The sequence below is a fragment of the Nycticebus coucang genome, chromosome 2 (assembly GCF_027406575.1).
Source record: "Nycticebus coucang isolate mNycCou1 chromosome 2, mNycCou1.pri, whole genome shotgun sequence".
NCBI lineage: Eukaryota > Metazoa > Chordata > Mammalia > Primates > Lorisidae > Nycticebus > Nycticebus coucang.
The window spans coordinates 98,556,237-98,569,041 of NC_069781.1; the positions used below are offsets into that span (position 1 = coordinate 98,556,237).

At 38.9% G+C, this 12,805-nt stretch overlaps 1 protein-coding gene across 10 annotated transcripts in view; it reads left to right on the top strand.

The window, feature by feature from the left end:
• CDC14B (cell division cycle 14B) overlaps nt 1-12,805 on the top strand; it is a 117,970-nt gene that overhangs the window by 84,628 nt on the left and 20,537 nt on the right. For all 10 annotated transcript variants that reach the window (XM_053577021.1, XM_053577039.1, XM_053577030.1 and 7 more), the window contains exons 7-11: nt 359-421; nt 4,364-4,451; nt 4,756-4,986; nt 12,034-12,172; nt 12,342-12,501. In XM_053577021.1, the coding sequence (XP_053432996.1) occupies nt 359-421; nt 4,364-4,451; nt 4,756-4,986; nt 12,034-12,172; nt 12,342-12,501 (681 nt within the window). The remainder of the gene's footprint in view (nt 1-358; nt 422-4,363; nt 4,452-4,755; nt 4,987-12,033; nt 12,173-12,341; nt 12,502-12,805) is intronic.

Below are 12,805 nucleotides of genomic sequence, written 5' to 3' on the forward strand. Positions count from 1 at the left end.
TTTCCCCCTCTTTACTATTTATTTAGAGACTGGATTGTACATTATATTTGAACCCTAAACTTCTGACTCTTCAGCCAACATTGATACTGAATCTTCAGTAAGTTAGTGAGGTTACATAGATAATTGGTAAATGAAAATTAAAACATCAAATGTCATTAAATGTTGTAATTGATTTCCAGATACCAGAAGCATTTACAAGGCACAGCCCACTTGCTTTGAAAACTATTCAATGAAAAGTAATCTAAATATAATTATACCTTTTTGGAGTGCCTCCTGGTATTTATTACTAGGAAATTGGATAGGAAATTATTTTCTTATTTGCATCTTTATTCTTAAAAACTTTTTTTTTGGATTTTAGGCAATGCGGTATGGCTTCCTTAATTTCAACTCATTTAACCTTGATGAATATGAACACTATGAAGTAAGTCTTCAGGGATAATATTTTTAACTCCCTGCCTGACTGCTCCCAGCCTTATTGAGGGGAATAATTGATAGATGAAACTTGTATATATTTAAGATGTATGAAGTAATGTTTTCATATGTGTGTATATTGTGAAATGATTACTGCAAGCTAATTAACATGTTCATCACCTTACAATGGTTACCTTTTTTGGTGTATGCGATGAGAACTTAAGATCTACTCTCTCAGCCTGTTTGAAGGATGCAATCACACATCGGATCTCTAGCACCTGTTCATCTTGTAACTGAAAGTTTGTATTCTTTGACAAAAATTTCTCCGTCTTGTTTTTAACTTTTTTTGTTCATCCATTTTACGTACAGAAGTAAAAATTTTGTTTGAAAAAAATTGAGATGCATACAGCGTGAAAAAGTCATCTTCACCTTCTTCTGTTTCTCAAGTCCCAGTTCTCAGCGTTGATTTCTGCATTAGATGCTTGGTTCCAGAAGGACTGTGCACCTATACATTCTTCATAACATTTATTTTAAATATTTTTTAGTATTTATAATTATCATACAAATCAAATCTCATTAAATGTTGTGACTGATTTCCAGATACCAGAAGCCAAGTGAGATAGTGTTTGTAAAACCCTTAGTGTAGGGTATGATGAGGTGACTAGTGATTATATATCTAATTACTCCTGGAAAATATCTTTGTTTTTATCATAACCTTTCATTTGTATCAAGTCAGAATACTTCTGGTTGCAAGTTATGGACAATAAACATAAACAGTGTAAAAAAAATATAGATATATATATATATTGGATTACGTAAATTAAATGTTGACAAGCAGACACGGCTTCAAATATGACCCTGTTCAGATGCTCAGCCACATATCAGAAATTGGACTAAAGCTAGTTTTGTTCTCAGGCCAGCCCTCTCTAGTAGTAAGAAATGGCCACCAGCAGCTCTGATTTACCAGTTGGGCAAATTGATCAGAAAAGAATGATAATCTTAGCTTCAGCAGAAGACCCATGAATGTCTCTCCCAGCCTGGCTTTGACTGTGTGCCTGTACCTGAAACAGCCTGTGTTCAGAGAAGGGATCTGGGATGCTCTTGCTGGCCTTAGTTCTTTGGCCGTCTCGAAGTCCAAGGTTCCTGCGTCAGCCCTATCAAACCATCCAGATGATTTTTTTTAAGAAGATGCAGTGGGTGAGGGGACAGTCCAGGCAGGCAAAACCTGTGATTTTGGGTTCCACATTTTTCAACAGTGTATTTTTTTTTTTTTTTTTTTTTGTAGAGACAGAGTCTCACTGTACTGCCCTCGGGTAGAGTGCGGTGGCGTCACACGGCTCACAGCAACCTCTTAACTCTTGGGCTTACGCAATTCTCTTGCCTCAGCCTCCCGAGCAGCTGGGACTACAGGCGCCTGCCACAACGCCCGGCTATTTTTCTGTTGCAGTTTGGCCGGGGCTGGGTCTGAACCCGCCACCCTCGGCATATGGGGCTGGTGCCCTACTCACTGAGCCACAGGCACCACCCTCAACAGCGTATTTTTTTAAAAGAATACATAATTTGATTCTGTGGCTTCAGTAAGATGCTATGCTAAGGGCCTTGTCCAGCTAAGAATAGTTTTGTAGACTCTTGTCCATTTATCCTGCTAAAGTTATCTTGAGCAGACTTTTTGTCTAATGCTGGAGGGGTGATTCCTTAGCACTTTATGCAGCTGTATATTGGGTTCTTGGTTAACTTTTTCCACTGTCAATTTCTGAAGTGACTATTATTTCAAACTCCTAAGTCTAACTGAACTATTTTATTGATGAATTAATAAGGAGAATTTGCTGTTGCTATGATGTACCAAAGATGTAAAAGCTATTATAGAAATAGGATTGATTAGAGCCTATCTCTCTGCAATAGCAGTTCATTAATAAAGTAAGATATATATTTACCATCTTATCCTAATTTAGTATAACTAAATTACTAATACCTTTTAGTACTTGTCTTTATAAAATTAAATATTTAAGATAACATAAATTATATTTAAGTACATAAAACTACTAAAAATACCAGTTGGTGTTTGTTCCATTGGTGTAGCATAGCAATGGCTTTATATGTTATTAGGGAGCACTGGGGGATGAAAAACCATCTCCTTCTTGTTACTGTCGGGGACCTGAGCAGCAGGAGCACACCCACAAATGTTTTTACATCCACTGAAACTGCACCTATACACAGGGAAGCCCTTAGACCACTTTTGATTAGCTTATTATAGTGTAATTCGAAATTTGAGGTTAGTATATTCATCTACTTGATGCCACAACACCCATTTTTTCACTGTTTTAACTTCCCTGAATTCAGGATGTATCTTAATCTACAAGGCCAGAAATTTGATGAAATCTGATTGTGGCCAACCAGATTTGTAATCACAGGTTTGTATTAAAAAATTACAAGTTTTGGGTGGCACATGTGGCTCAAAGGAGTGGGGCGCCAGCCCCATATACTGGAGGTGGTGGGTTTAGACCCAGCCCTGGCCAAAAACCCTCCCCCAAAACAAAAAACCTACAAGTTTTTAAATTTCACTTAAAAATTGAACATCTGGGCCCAGCATGGGGCTCATACTTCTTTTCTAAAACTCTGGTAGGCCAAAATGGGTAGATTGCTGGAACTCAGGAGTTTAGAAACAGTGCCAGCAAGAGCAAGACCCAGTCTCTCCTAAAATAGAAAAACTAGCTGGGCATTGTGGCGCACATCTGTAGTCCCAGCTACTGGAGAGGCTGAGGCGAGAGAATCACTTGAACCCAAGAGTTTGAGGTTGCTGTGAGCGGTGACATCATGGCACTCTACCCAGGGTGACAGAGTGTGACACAGTCTCAAAAAAATAGGAACACCTGGCAGCTGTGGTCTTCATTCCTGCTTAGGCCATTTATCATGCATATAGGTTCATCAATTCCCTGTGTTGATAATGAAGTCAAGTAAATTGGTTTTGGGTTACCTACCTGGGCCCTGTAGATGCTCAAGAAACTCAGTTAAAAAGAAAATAACAACAGAAAAATGAAACTCAGTTTATTTCTTAGTCCTTTTTCAGTACATTTATAAATAAGCCAATTGTAAAGCTAGTTTATCTGGATTTTTCTTTATCTTTGGTTCTCTTCTCCACTATCAAATGTCTCTTACTTTGTGCTTAAAAGTCTCTATTATTCATTTCAGGAAAAGGTGTGTTTCTGTTGTTTATAAATTTGAACTATATCTCTGTTATAATTGTGTTGATAACTAATCAAAAAGACTTAACAGGAAATAACCTGTTTTACATAGCAGTTTATGTTTATGGGTGTTTTGTAGGGATAACTGTGATCTCAGTATACTTTTAATTTTGAGTTTCCTGGTGGGTTTAGTGAGATTATTTTTGATTGATCCCCTTAATAAATAGTTAGAAAAATGATAGAAAGATGTGTTTCTATGAATAGGTAAGTAAGTATGTATTGAGAAGCCAGAAACCAAAATAGATAATTTTTTCTCCTTCATTCAAGAGGTTAAGATTGCTCCTGCTGGAAGCCAGGTAAACATTCAGGTAAATAGGGAAGTTTCCTGATCCCTCATACTGGAAAAGTTTGCTTTCTTATTAATTGGCAGCAACTATAAAGATAACTTATTTAAATGAAATAACCAAAGTACTTGAGATAAAATAACAAAGTATTTAGTGTGTTTGGATGGCAGTAGGTAGTTCTGTTTTCTAAGGGCTAACTACCCTAGAAAAGAAATGCTATAAAAAGGAGGTTATTAGGACCAGGAGAAGTTAATTAGTTCTTCTCTTGTTGCAGGGAAAATTTTAAATTCCTGTCTCATGACCATTTATAAAAAGATTTTCTACTAAAGCAAATGGATTTAAAGTCCATCAGAGACTCAATGTTGAGCAGAAAGGTGGGGAGGAGATTAAGTTTAAAAATGAATCGTGCTGGTCTTCCCTTTGCAGAAAGCAGAAAATGGAGATTTAAATTGGATAATACCAGACCGATTTATTGCCTTCTGTGGACCTCATGCAAGATCCAGACTTGAAAATGGTACGCAAAACTATGGGGCCAGTATAGTTTTGTTATTGGAAGCATTCATCCAGTATTTTCTTTTGAAACAGGCCAAAAAGTGAAACTAAGTTTAATTAACTCTTAATTATTTAAGAATATTTGGTCATTTCAATACATCATTCTGCCTGCATTTTAACTTATTTTTATTTTGTTTTTTTACAGTTAATAATCAAATTGGTATTCATTCCCCAGTCTAGATTCTGTCTCCACCCAATTACAGGTGAAACTATTACCCATTGTTTTCTTTCTGCATTTATAGTGTCTGGTGCATTTCTTTATGTAGGTTACCACCAACATTCTCCTGAGACTTATATTCAGTATTTTAAGAATCACAATGTTACTACCATTATTCGTCTGAATAAAAGGATGTATGATGCTAAACGCTTTATGGATGCTGGTTTCGATCACCATGATCTTTTCTTTGCGGATGGCAGTACTCCTACTGAGGCTATTGTCAAAGAATTTCTGGATATTTGTGAAAATGCTGAGGGTGCCATTGCAGTACATTGTAAAGGTATGTTTCTAGGGTTAAAGAATGGTATACATGGATGAATGTATGTGTAGAAACATATCCTACTCATTTAGAGAATAGTTAGGACACTTGAAACTGCCTTTATTTTTAAAAGAGTGCTTTAAAGCCCTAATTTATGACTGAGTGTGGTGATACACATCTGTAGTTTCAGCCACTTGGCAAGAGGATTGCTTGAGCCCAAGAGTTTGTGGTTATGGTGAACTATGATCATGCCATTGCACTCCAGCCTGGGTGACAGCTAGACTCTGTATTTTAAACAAACAAATAAATAAATATTTAAGAAATAAAAATAAAACTGTAATTTCATATGAGAAGTACAACTTATTTTCATAAATAACCCGACAAAGGCTCATCTCTTTGAAATGTGTTCATTTATTTATCCAATATCTATTGAGTGCCTACTATATGGTTAAGTTCTAAGATATGTCAGTGAGTACAGCAGACCCCAAAAGCCTGTCTTTATGGAGACTATATTCTTTTTTTTTTTTTAATTTAAAAATTTAAAAAATATTTTAAAGTATTGTGGGTACATAATAGTTCTGTATCTTTATAGGATAAATGTGATATTCTCATACAATGTGAATTAGTAAAATCAGGATAATTGGGTTATCTATCACCCTGGTATTTAACATTTCTGTTAGAAACATTCCAATTCCACTCTTAATTATTTTATGTGATGTCATATTTCTCAGACCAAGCTCAGTCTGTTTCATAAATCTGGGAGCATTTACATTGGTGGATAAATATTAGAATCGAAACGTCCTCTTGTAATGTTCCCTTGACCTGAATAAAGTGACCATCTTTTTCTTAACTTCAGTTGCTTTAAATCCACTTGTATCTGAAAATAAAGATTGCAACCCCTCCTTTCATCTAGTTTCCATTTACCTAGAATACTGTTTTCCACCCCTTAACCCTGAGTCTAGATTTGTCTTTAGGTTAGGTGTGTTTTATGGAGATAGCATAATGGATGGCTTATGCTTTTTTATCCAGTCTGTCAGCTTGTGCCTCTGCAGTGGGAAATTCAATCCATTTACATTTATTGAGAGAATTGATAAGTGTGGTGGAGTTGTAGTCATCTTATTTTGTGAATGTTCCTTGCTTAGTTTTATCCTTTGTGCCATTGTGGAAGCAAGTTTTATCTTTCAGTTTCTGGGTATTTATTTTGCTGATGGGCCACTGTGATGTCTAGTTGTGGTGAATTTCTTCAGTGTTTGCATGTCAGTAAAGATTTTATTTCTCCGTTGATTTTGAAGTTTAGTTTAGCAGGATATAGAATTCTGGGCTGAAAATTGTTTTGTTTAAGAAGGTTAAAGTTAGATAACCATTTTCTTCTGGCTTGGGGAGTTTCAACTAAAATGTCCACTGTCACCCTGATGGATCTGCCCCTGTAGCTCAATTGGTGCTTAACTCCTGGCTGCTTTTAGAATTTTGTCTTTTTTCTTGACTTTGGACATGTTCTCTGCAATGTGTCTTGGAGATGCTTTGTTTGTGTTAAGATGATCCAGGGTTCAATATCCCCCTAAAAGGAGTGTTTCTGGATCTTTAGTGAAATTTGGTAAATTTTCACTTATGCTATCCTCCAGTGGGGCTTTCATTCTTTTGGGACATTCTTCTTCCCCTTCAGGGATCCCTATAATTTGTATGTTTGAATGCATTGTGAAGTCTCATAATTCTCTGAGCAAATATTTTGCTTTCTCTCACTTCTTTTCTGCTTCTTTAACTACCTCGGTTAGCTCAAGAGCTTTATCCTCTAGCTTGAGATTCTGCTCCGTGGTCTAATCTGTTATTGATACTTTCTACTGCATCTTTAAATTCTCTGATTGGCTCCTTCAATTCCTTAAGCTCTGCCACATCCTAGTTATATTCTTCGTATCATTCATCCATTTTTTGGTTCTATTTTTCTACATTCTCATTAATTTCCTTTATTGTCTTTGCAACCCAGATTTTAAATTCTCTTTCTGTCATTTTCATTAATTCTTCATAGATGAACTTCTCTGCAGTAGGTTCTTGATGGTCCCTTGGAGGGGTTGCTTGGTTTTGGTTTTCCATGTTGCCAGAAATTTTCTGTTGGTTCCTCCTTATGTGTGTTTTCTTCTTGTTCTCTTCCTTTTCCCTATTTTTTTCCTTCTCACTCCCTGCCTTCACTTTAAATTAACTATGTCTCAGACCTTAGGTGTTGAAGTGGCCTTTCAGTATAGGGCCAAAAGGAAGAGATGGGTAAAGAGCGACAAGGGAAAAAGAAGAGAAAAAGAAAAAAAGGGGGCGTGGGGGTGAAAGAAGAGAAAGGGAGTGATAGGAGAAATAGTGTTGTTTGGCAGGGTGCTACGGCCATACCTACAACTCTAGGACTTTGGGGGACTGGGTTGGACGGGTCCCTTGAAGTCTGGAGCTCCTTACCTGCCTGGGCAAAAGCAAGGCCCCACTTCGGCCAAATATGGAAAGAGAGGAAAGAAAAAAAAAAGTTAAAAATTCAGCATCATGTTGCAGTGGGGACCTTCCAATATTGTCATTCCAAAGGTCAAAGCTAGAAAGAGAACCTAGGTCATGAGCTCATGATCTCCTTGAGCCAGACCAAGGCCGTGACCACCCCAGCACTCAGAGAAAAGAACAAAAAATAGATAAGGAAAATTACACATACAAATATATAAGGTAAAGGAGAAAAGGGATATCTTAGCTGTTACGTGAGAAATTTGTGTGGGAAAGATGAGAAGAAAAATCTCTACCAAAAGAGAGACAAAGGGAGAGAAATAAAAAAGAGAGAATAAAAGGGGCTTAAAAATCATAACAAAAATCATAACAATAGCTCTTGCTATTGAAGAAAGCAAAAATGAAAAAAATAAGTATACGACCAATAAAAAAAACAAAGATACATATATGTGTGTATGTGTATATATATATATATATATAAAACTATATACAGCAATTTGTCCATCATGTGCAATTTAAAATAGTTTAAACTATTTTAATTTATTTTAAACTAATTTAATAAACTATTTTAAATTGCACTTGAATTTTATGGACATCGTGTGTGTGTGTGTGTGTGTGTGTATGTGTTTTGCCTGGACATCAAGTGGCTCTGTGGTGTTGGACATGGAGAAAATAGGCTGTTTTGCTGTGAAAAATTATGGCTGGAAACCACTCCCCTAGAAGTAGAGATTGGGTCCTGTTTTCCTGATTTAGTTGCCCTCAATCAGGGACTGTTTGCTTCATCAGCATTCAGTCCTTGTGGGATTGAAATCCTACAGCCCTTGCCAAATTCCTTATGAAGCACATCACACAGTGCCCCCTGACAACAATTCCCAGGGCTGCTTAGCTCACCCTAAGAATGGATGCCTGAGCCTCGGCGCCTGTGGCTCAAGCAGCTAAGGCGCCAGACACATACACCTGAGCTGGCCCAAATCCATCCCGGGCCCACCAAACAACATAAAATAGTGGGGCGTTGTGGTGGGCACCTATAGTCCCAGCTACTTGGGAGGTGGAGGCAGAGAATCGCTTGGGTCCATGCGTTGGAGGGTGCTGTGAGCTGTGATGCCACCGCACTTTACTCAGGGCGACAGCTTGAGGCTCTGTCTCAAAAAAAAAAGAATGGATGCCTGAACTCAGCAGTTGTGCCAGAACCAGCCATGGTTTAGGACTCGCCAAACTGTTTTTCCCACATGGCCCGTTTCTCCAACAATGGCAGTACCCAGCTAGCTGCCAGGGCAGTGGGAGACCCACTCAGTATTCAATCCTGGCTGCTGGACACTGTTTGATTCCACCCATTCGTTTCAGTCCTCCAAGGCCGCTCCAGTGGGTAGATTAGACCAAAATTAAAAAACTGCAGGGGAACCATTTTTGTCCCCAGTAGTCCATGGGCAGGCTGGCCAGCTGGCTTGTCCCCACCGGTTCCCAAGCACTTGCCTTTTGTGCTGGTTTTCCTCAGCTCCAGACCTCACTGACTCTTACAGTCCATCAGTGCTTCACTGTCCCCCTGGAGTGATGTCCCAGGGTGCCTCCTGGGGACTGTCTGGAGGCATTGATTTTCACAACCTGAAAGGCATCTAGTGGATAGAGGCCATAGATGTTGCTATTAATAGGTGTCCCACAATGCAAAAGGACCATCCCCTACAACAAAGACTTGTCTGGCTCAAAATGTCAATACTACTGTGGTTGTGAAACTTTGAAATGCACTGATGACCAATTAAAAGCCCAAAGAGAATTTGGTATGATTTGATCTTTGTTTTGGAGGGAAAAAATGATGGAAGTATGAAAATTAGATTGTGCAGTGAAAATTTACATGCATTATGAGGTGGTTATTTATTTATTTATTTATTTTTTGGTAGAGACAGAGTCTCACTTTACTTCGGTAGAGTGCCATGATGTCACAGGACTCACAGCAACCTCTAGCTCTTGGGCTTCCACAGTTCTCCTGCCTCAGCCTCCCGAGAAGCTGGGACTACAGGTTCCCGCCACAACGCCTCGCTATTTTTTGGTTGCAGTTCAGCCGGGGCTGGGTTTGAACCCGCCACCCTCAGTATATGGGACCGGTCCCCTACTCACTGAGCCACAGGTGCCACCCGCATCAGGAAGTGATAATTTGTTAGAGCATACCACAGACTGGGTGGCTTTAATGACATTTATTTTCTCACAGTTCTAGAGACTGTAAGTTCAAGATCCAGGGTACTGGTAGGATTGGTTTCTGGTGAGGCCTTGCTTTCTTGGCTTACTGAGACAGTTGCTTTCTCTTTGTGTCTTTACATGGTTTTTCTTTTGTGTACCCTCACTTTCAGTATCTCTTTTTTTACTTTATAAGGAATCCTGTTGGACTAGGACTTCACATTTATGACCTCAGTTAACCTCAGTTACCTCCTTTAAGGCCCTGTTACCAAATACTGTCACATTGGGAGTTAAACATCAAGATAAAGGATTTGGGAGGGGCACATGGGACATAATTTGGTATATAACATTCAGCTTTCTGCCTCCCCCAAATTTGTGTCCTTTTTTTTTTTTTTTCACATTGAAAATACATTTACCCCATCCCAAAATGCTCCAAAAATCTCAACCCATTTTTAGCATCAACTCCATGTTCAAGGCCATCTGGTAAAGGTGAGTGAGACTCCCTGTGCCTCCTCAGTTGTGGACTTGCAAAACTAGACAAATTACATGCTTTCAAGATGTAATCGCATCATAAGCATACCCTAGACATTCTCATTCCAAAAAGAAGAAATTAGAAAGAAGAAAGGCTTTACGCTGCCAATCAAGTTCAAAACCTAGCAAGACAAATGCTGTTACATCTTAAGTCTAGAGAATAAGCCTGTTTGGCTGGATGCTGCACTCTCAGCAGTGGTGACTTTGCCCTCTATGCCACAATCAGGGGCTGCCTGGCCCACTGTAGCCAGTAGAGGTGGCCCCACCCCATGAAACTCAGAAGTACACAGCCTTGCCTGTGGGCCTGTATGCTCTGTGTGTTGCTGGCTGTGACAGCCCTTGGATCACTGAATTGCCTTTGGTATCATGCTGTTCTTTTTGTGAAGGACAAGGCATGCGTGTACCGAAGTACCTACTGTCAGAAATCTGAAAGCCTTCCTTTATTTCATTCCATGTGTGTCCTCTTTTGTCCAAATAGATGGTGTCTTCTACTGGTATAATCCCATCTCTATTCCTGGCTTCTGCTGAGATGGCTGATTAAATACATGAGTAATCTCTTTATGGCTTAATTGTTCAGTTTCATGCTTGATGTTCTCTACAGAACATGCTTTCTAATTTTCACAACATATACAGACTGTGGATTTTCTGAATCTTTAGTTCTTAGATCCCTATTGCTTAACAGTTCCTTCTTCCATTCATCTCTCTCCTCTTATGTTTTACTTTAATGAATAAGGAGAAACCAGGCTGTACCTTCAACACTTTCTTTACAAATCTTCTCTGCTAAATCTCCAAGGTTGTCACTCACAAATTCTTTCTTCCATAAAATACTAGAACACAGTTGTTTGTATTCAATTTCTTTGCCAGTTTATAATGAAGATTGTTTTTCCTCTAGTTTCAAATAATACATTCTTCATTCCCATCTGAGACTGTACCAGAGTAATCATGTCCATGTTACTATCAACAGTCCTTTCAAGACAGTTGAGACGTTTTCCAATATATATCTCAAAACTCTTCCAGCCTCTTCAATTCCAATTCCAAAACCACTTCTCCATTTTTATGTATTTGTTACAGCAGCATCTCACTTCATGATCCAAATCTGTATTAATAATGCTTTTCCAGAGAAACAAAACCCACAGGATACTTTTATAGGAGATTTATTTGAAGAAATTGGCTCACACAAATACAGAGTCTAGTGAGTTGAAGATAGGCACTCAGGGTTGGCTGCTTGGAGACCCAGGAGAGCCTGAGGTGCAGATGAAGTCTGAAGGTCCTCTGCTGGAGAATTCCCTTTTTGTTGGGAAGTTTGGTCTTTTTGTTCTGTTCAGGCCTTCAGACTTGATTGGGCAAGGCCCACCTGAGCTCATCCCCCTCTAAATTGATTCATAAAATTAACCGTCACAGGATGTAATGAATAAATAGTCTAGAATAGTCTAGACTGGAAGGATAACATTAAGAGCATTTATTAAAAAATGAAAATGGGTATAACAGAAGAGCAGAAAATTCAGTTGGTTGTGGGAGTAAGTGCAAAATTGTGAGCTTTTCTTTTTTGGAAAGATGGTGGTACCATTTTCCCAAAACACCCACGGCAGAAAACACTGCACCCATTGTGAATCATGCTTAAAAAGTGATTCTCAGTCTCAGCTACGCATAGAATGCCCTGGAGGATTTTAGAAGTCTCTGTGTCCAATCTGTACTTCCTACCAATTAAATCTGCATTCTGGGACAAGACTGAGCACTAGTATTTTTAAAAACTTCCCAGGTGATTCGTTATCAAACCAGCCTATAAAACTGCTCTACAGATGCAGAATTATGGGAAGCCTTTTTAAAAAAAGACTTCTACCTGTCCAACAAAATTTTGGTGTATGTGAGAACAGGTTTCATTTGATTTGTTTCTCTTCCTAGCTGGCCTTGGTCGCACAGGCACTCTGATATCCTGCTACATCATGAAGCATTACAGGATGACAGCAGCTGAGACCATTGCATGGGTCAGAATCTGTAGACCTGGCTCAGTGATTGGGCCTCAGCAACAGTTTTTGGTGATGTAAGTAGATAGAAAGCTTTTGTCATTCCACAGGGAGCACACGGGTCTGGAAACTGATAGGAAGTGGAATTTTCCTTTATCTCTAATCGGTCTGGTACAGTGTGGTAGGAAACAAACGTTTGTTTATCTTTCTGGAAAGCTCTATTTTGATGTTATTTAAATGCTCTAGGAAACAAGCAAGCCTGTGGCTGGAAGGTGACTATTTTCGTCAAAAGTTAAGGGGCCAGGAGAATGGACAACACAGAGCAGCCTTCTCCCGACTCCTCTCTGCTGTTGATGACATTTCAATAAATGGGGTTGAGAACCGAGACAAGCAAGAACCCGAACCGGTAATGGAATCATGCTGGTCAGTCTATTGTTGTCGCTGTAACTGCTGTTGAGAACCTGTTAGGGCATGGAGAAAACTGTAGGTGAAAATAATAAAGCACATTTTGAGGGATTATCGTCACACAGTTTTTTATATTTATAACCCTCTCTAGGGACTTCTTATTCAAAATAGTTAAAACAAAGTTGTGTATCTGTAAACTAGGTATGGGTAGACAAAGGCTGTGATGTGAGCTCTTAGGTGAACCTAGGTGTTCCCAGGCCCTCCCTCACCCCTTGTTCCATTTCAGGAGAGCTGATTGAGAAAGG